We start from the raw sequence: 6,706 nt of genomic DNA, 5'->3' as shown, positions 1-6,706 counted from the left end.
ATCTTTTTAAGCTGAGAAGGGCGCATGAGTCGCAGCCTGGTGCACAGCTGAGGGAGGCATCGTGTGTCGCGGCGAGGGCTTCGCCCGGTGTCAACTGTTTTTAAGCGTTTGTTTGCTAGTTGGCTAGCAACAGCGATATCGTGCAGTTCCTTGATAACTTCGAACACAGGTAGCGGGTAAGTAATCTGAGAAGATCTCACTTTTTATATTGAGTCACTAGTTTTGAGAGGCGTTAGAAGGAATTTGATGCTTTCTTCTTCCAGATATCGTTTCCTTGGCCCGGTATTATTTGCAGCCCTTGATACTGGCTTAACGTTTACGTTAACGTTTGACAGAAAAGTTTGGCGATCAAAGGTTATAGAGTCCGATAATCCAAAGCCTCGAGCAACAACAGTTTATGCAAGAGTTTGTTCACGAGATATAATCGGTAGCCAGTAAATCCGTAGAAAAGTAGATGGTAACAAGGAGATTTAAGATAGATAAGTTTGGAAGTTTAGGTAGTTACATCCCATGATACCCATGCAGAAAAATGGTAATGACCATGATAATGACGCCCCAACCCTAGGTCTCATTCCAACAAATCCGGCCCACTAATATGAGTTTGACACCCCTGACTTAGTGCAAGTATAAGTATAAGTATATATACTTTTTTGATCCCGTGAGGGAAATTTGGTCTCTGCATTTAACCCAATCGGTGAATTAGTGAAACACAAACAGCACACAGTGAACACACAGTGAGGTGAAGCACACACTAATTCCGGCGCAGCTGCCTGCTACAATGGCGGCGCTCGGGGAGCAGTGAGGGGTTAGGTGCCTTGCTCAAGGGCACTTCAGCCGCGGCCCACTGGTCGGGGCTCGAACCGACAACCCTCCAGTTACAAGTCCAGAGTGCTAACCAGTGGGCCATGGCTGCTCACAAGTTGCACTGCAAGTTAGCTTCGGTTAGCTCCCATTTCACCAAAAAAAGTTTTCACCGTCTTAACGCAATGAAGATCACAAAACCCACTTTAAGTAAGATGACAAGTGTGTTGGGCTAAACAAATGCACCATCAATATCTTGGTCATAGTCCAACAACTTAAAGGAACACGCCAACTTATTGGGCAGTTATCTTATTTGCCATCTACCCCAGAGTCAATAGTGCGTTCAGTATTAGGCTACCCAGTCTGACTATAGCTAAAAGGGAACTGAGAGTCTCATCATGTGGGCAGAAGATGGTGATGGAAATACCAAACTTTTAGGGGGATTTACTACGGAAGCCGAGAGAGGCCACGTCATATCATTATTTTTTTCACCTTGTTATCTCGAGATATCAAAATAATTAAATCGTGATATCGGGAAAACAACACAATTAATTTGTGATCACGGGAAAACGAACAAGAAAACGTCACACCCCTTTGCTTGATGAAGAGAGTAAATTTAAGAAGATCAATAGTGTGAAGAAGTGATAGTTTATAGTGTAAAATGGAGTTTTATGAAGCTTTGAGAGAGAGGGGGGTAGCAGAGGAGAACATCACCAGGATGATAGAGGACAAGGTGAGACGTGTTCAAACTTAACAAATCTGAGCATAAATTTAAAGCTCACCTGTTGCATCTAGCAGCAGGCGAGGGCGGGACTATAGCTACCCAGGTAGCATTCTGACGTTGGGCCAACGTTGGCCCAAGGTCAGTGGTTGTGTTGGCCCAACGTTGGCTGCTGACGGTGGCCCAACGTCATTTTGTCCGGTGGCCCAACGTTGGCCCAACCATTTAATTAGACCATCAGCAGACCTTTGGCCAACCCTAACCCAACCATATGCCAACTTAAAAAGCCTACCCAGCCAACCCAAAATACACCTTACCAACGCTATGCCAACCCGAAACCTACCTTTCTAACGTTGGGCCAACCATTTCATAGACCGACTGCCGACCTTTTGCCAACCCCAACTCAACCATATGCCAACTTAAATAGCATACCTACCCCAAAAATTACACCTTAACAACACTATGTCAACGTTCTAACCTTAAGATTTCATTTTATTAACTGGTGCCAATGTACAATCTATGGAGGCCTATTTCATAACATTCTCTTAATTATGTACAAATGATGTTAATGCCTTCAGGTCACTTATTTCCACACTTGTCGAATAGTTATTCATTTCGAGCATTAGATAAAAAGATGAGACAAAAAGGTAAAACAATTTAGGACTAATGACTAAAAAACTTACAATGTCAGATATTTCAGACACTTCCTCGGATTCACTGCTGATGTCAGATGGAGGATGTGATGGGGAATGTGTCTGCCTCTCTAAATTGAGGAAAGAAATTCAAGTTAACTACTTACTATTTCACAACTGTGATGATAAATACAAGTCAGCAATACAGACATACAGGCAATTACAAATATTTTTTTGATTGGTTGTTGAAATCTGTACCCTTTTCTGATCTCCTTTTCTTCCTCCATTTCGGTCACCGCTGTATTTCAGCCATGTTTTTATCTTTTCTTCTGCCTCCATTAAGGTGGCCCCTTGTTTTTTGGCAGCATCTGCGTGGGGAATTTGGGGGAATTGAATGGAGAGTGAAGGATAATATTTTACTCTTAAAATCAGTTTAAAAACCACTGATTTAGAACATGACGTGAAGTTTTGTTGTGTAGGGTAGATAATATACTGGATGTGTACAGCAGGCTACCAATCAGAATGTGTGTAGAATAAACATTGAATGAAATTGTAAAAGAGCTGTAGGCCTACCTATGATGACTTTTGCCAGGTGCAACACAGAAAAAGGACTTTTCTGCCCCCTGCCCATCCAGTTAAACTTTTTCGCTAAATCATTGCTGATTGTTTCACGCATGATCCTGTAGATTATATCTTTTGTTGTTGTCCCACCCAAACTCATGAGATGTTTTACCTATAAAATGAAATGGTTGTGCATACATGATTAAGCTTGTCAAAAGGTGGAACATAACTACAAGCACTACACAGTGCTATGGGCTACCATACAGTCCCATAACAGAAGAAAAGTGGCATAGCAAGAAAGCTCACAATTGGTGCCTCCAAAGCTTCACTACTAGGACAAGGCATTAGTGATTCTGTAGTAGAGTTGAGTTCAAGAGGTGATTTCAAGAAGTATTTAGGATAACTCAGACAGTTGAGTTTACTGAAAGAATTGAAATGAGAGCGAAGGAGGAAGATCAAACTATCGGTATCCAAGAAACAGATGAACCACTCACGTACAATCCTTTTAACAACACTATTTAAAACTATTTATTGTATTTATGTATGTATTCCTATTTATTCATGTATTTATTCAATGGCTTATTTATGGTATTTATTGATTATGAGAACTACTAATAACTAGAGTATAGGTTTACATACACAACATAAACAGAACTTACCAGAGAGCGCCGTGTTTCCTTGTCAGAAAGCCGGTCCTCCATTTTTTTTATATCATTAATATTTTGTAACGGAAACTCAAAATCTGGAAAACTGCTGACTTCAGTGACACTCTCTCTTCTCAAAATTGCCTGAAGCAGAAGAGAATTTTGTCTGACTTGGCCTTTTATCTCCTCTAGCATCTGAAAGAGTCGGAGTTCTCTTTCTGAAACAGATAAAGTATATAACTTTATATAACATGTGTCTACTGTTTTGCATACTCAATTTGAAAATTATTACATTCTGTTTTTATTTAGCATTTTACATGATGTCCCAAGTTCTTTTTTTTTATTATCTAAATTGTGGTTGTAAATCAAAGCACATTGGATATTAAGGCTAATTGTTAAGAAGTTGTTGAAGAGTTTCTAATCCCTTTTATAGACTAAAAAGGTAATTAATAAAAGCTCCAAGTAAACTATTATAAAATATTTGGAATAGTTCTATGTACCATCTTGTCTTAGATCTGGGACTGTCTCTGGTGTTGATGGTGGAAATGGAAATGGTGGTATGGCTGGCAAGGTCTGGCTTTTGGCTCCATTATTGCAGAATTTCTTTTTTGGTCTTTCCATTGTCTCTGCATATGAGAAACAGTGAGAAGAACAGTGAGAAACAGAATCAATACATGATATTCCAAAGTCTTGACCACTGTATGTTTTCTTTACATGTCATGTTTTCATCTGTGCTGTTTACCTGTGTGGAGCCTACTTGTTGAGGCCTGAACTGGAGGTCTTCCTGAGGCTGCAGATGGAGGGGCTGATGTAGACCTAAATCCAACATATTTCGATGATGGTCTGTTGGACACATTAAGTGTAATCAAATTTTGTGTGCAGTGCAGTGAACACTAGTAGCAAATAAGCACAGTCAGGCTATAAAAGAAGAACAGAGAACAGAGGAAACATACACTCTTTTCCGCACACTGTCCTCGTCTGTCGACTCCAAACCATTGCCTTTGCAGAACTTCACGAGCTTCCTTCGGGCTTTTTCATAGGAATCTAAATATAGAAACAAACAACATTGTTAAGCCTATTATCTGAACATTTGAAAATAACTGCTTATAGGCATAACTCACAAGGAGCATGTTTAATTTTGAGCAATAGATTTGAATAGTTATTTCTCTATATTTCTTAACATTGTGGAACTTCCTCAATAACTTACCATACTCAGCCACCCATTCAGTTATATATTCTTCCCATTCTTCATCAGGGGTTTCATTTTTTTCAACCGCTTTTCTACATTTAGTAGCTTTATTTTGCATAATCTTGATCAGAACAGTAACATTTTCAGAATGTATTAACAACCTATCAAACATGACTATTTCATGCAGGGTTAGTGCCACCTCCGTAGACAGGCTCTGGTGCCACAAACTTCATTTCGGTGAAGACAAACTATGAAACATTGCCATTGCTATGCAACCTTGACTCGGGGAGTCGCGGCGTCCGAAGCGTGCGATAGCTTAGTGCTTCTTACTGATATATTTCTACTTTAACGGCACCGACAATCAAAAAATCCAGTCGAAACTAGATGGCAGAAGTGTGTAGGCCAATCGGCCCACCATTTTTTTCTACTTCGCCACCTACAGATGTTTGACAGGTATGATATTTCAAAACGCCATGTTATTTCCCGTAGACATTCGACGCCCAGAAGTTGGGTGGACACGGCTGTTTCGGAGGGGGGACTCATTCCGGAGAGGTCTATTACTTATTTCAGTGTCTGACATTTTCACTTCCCTTTTTCCAAACATCTATTTTTTGTGAATTTTTTTCATAGATGATTCTAGGAATTTCATTTCTGCATTATGTGCATTTCCTGTGTCCTGTGTATACAAACGTAGTAGTCACCCCTCACCCAGCCAGAGTTGATATTGCAACTTTATGCACCAGTGGAACCTCATTGTATAGACAAGCACAGTCAAATGCCAAACTTGAGCTTTTAACCTTTGGATTAGATTAGATTAGATTAAACTTTATTGTCAATGTGCAGAGTAGGCCTACAACAAAATGCAGTTTGCGTCTAACCGATACGATATCAATTATTACCAAAACAGGAGGCCGATAACCGATATGTAAAACCGATATGTCAGTTGTCAAAAAGGGGTAGATAGTAAAGGCGATATGCTGCAAAAATTTCATTCAAAAGCATTTAATTATGCAAACTTTTCTTTGTTCTTTTGATACACAATTGCCTATCAACTTGCATCACTTAGTATAGTATAAGTATATACTCTTTTGATCCCATGAGGGAAATTTGGTCTCTGCATTTATCCCAATCCGTGAATTAGTGAAACACTCAGCACACAGTGAAGTGAAGCACCCACTAATCCCGACGCAGTGAGCTGCGGCGCTCGGGGAGCAGTGAGGGGTTAGGTGACTTGCTCTAGGGCATTTCAGCCGTGCTACTGGTCGGGGTTCGAACCGGCAACCCTCCGGTTACAAGTCCGAAGCGCTAACCAGTAGGCCACGACTGCCCTCAAATCAGGAAAGAGAACGCAGTCCCCCACTACCAGAAATTGTGCAGTTGAGATTCCCACATTTGAGGAATTCGCAGGGGTCAGCAAGACCAGATGTGCAATGGCCGAGCCTCGCCCTGGGCAAACAACCTTCTTGATCATTGTATCACCCCTGCCAGGTAAGTATGGCAAAGCATGTAATAATTGCAAGTGTATATCCTGTGTAGGCCTATCATGTTAATCCAAGAGCTGAGTGATAGCAATTATTTTCATAGAGTAGGCCTACACAATGCTATGTGCTTGTTAAGGGACCTGTCACAGAGGATGCTTTGCCATCATGTGTGTGAGTGCCATAGACAGTAAAGGGAGAGGAAGAGGTGCATGCATGATGGCAAGTGTTACGGTTGAATAGTTTAACAAAACCGTTTTAAAATAGTTCTTAGGCTATTTAAGCATGCATTTTGTATCCATATGCTATAAGCTACACTTTTGAGAGCCTAAATGCCCCTCATTTCAGTAATATCAAGCCAGTGATGCTTAAAACATGACTTCTGAACTCTGTGAAAAGGATAGCGGATAATTTATGGACAGATCATTCTGTGTTTGAAGTTAGAGCAAAGGTGATACTTTGGGTTGAGCCAGTCACCAGCTGCTAACAACAAAACATCATGCATGTCAGACACCAAACATAGTTGCCCCCTCTATTTGCCAGGAAAAGTAACATGGATAATGTTACCAATGTGCAAAAAAATGTGAGTGACAACAATATTTAACTCATAGATGGAAACTGTAGAACTTATTTACAAAAATGTGGGTCCTCCCTCAACAGGAATCGTTCAAATTCATCAG

The 6,706-nt window shown here is 40.5% G+C and overlaps 1 protein-coding gene and 1 non-coding gene across 2 annotated transcripts; both read right to left on the bottom strand.

Annotated features, from left to right (window-relative positions):
* Positions 1–2,325: 2,325 nt before the first annotated feature.
* On the bottom strand, positions 2,326–4,666 carry LOC125291406. Its single transcript, XM_048238154.1, has 8 exons — positions 4,567–4,666; positions 4,313–4,403; positions 4,102–4,202; positions 3,860–3,985; positions 3,375–3,577; positions 2,728–2,887; positions 2,413–2,522; positions 2,326–2,331 (listed from the first exon to the last, which is right to left on the bottom strand). Exons 1-8 carry the CDS (start codon positions 4,664–4,666, stop codon positions 2,326–2,328), a joined length of 897 nt encoding a protein of 298 aa, XP_048094111.1.
* A 1,215-nt stretch (positions 4,667–5,881) lies between these two features.
* On the bottom strand, positions 5,882–6,044 carry LOC125291449. Its single transcript, XR_007192984.1, has one exon. It is a non-coding gene; the product is annotated as a U1 spliceosomal RNA (small nuclear RNA).
* Between the last annotated feature and the right edge of the window lie 662 nt (positions 6,045–6,706).

Source organism: Alosa alosa, chromosome 2, assembly GCF_017589495.1.
Source record: "Alosa alosa isolate M-15738 ecotype Scorff River chromosome 2, AALO_Geno_1.1, whole genome shotgun sequence".
Lineage (NCBI taxonomy): Eukaryota > Metazoa > Chordata > Actinopteri > Clupeiformes > Clupeidae > Alosa > Alosa alosa.
Note: the sequence above shows the minus strand (reverse complement) of the source record. Positions and strands in the feature narration are given on the sequence as shown.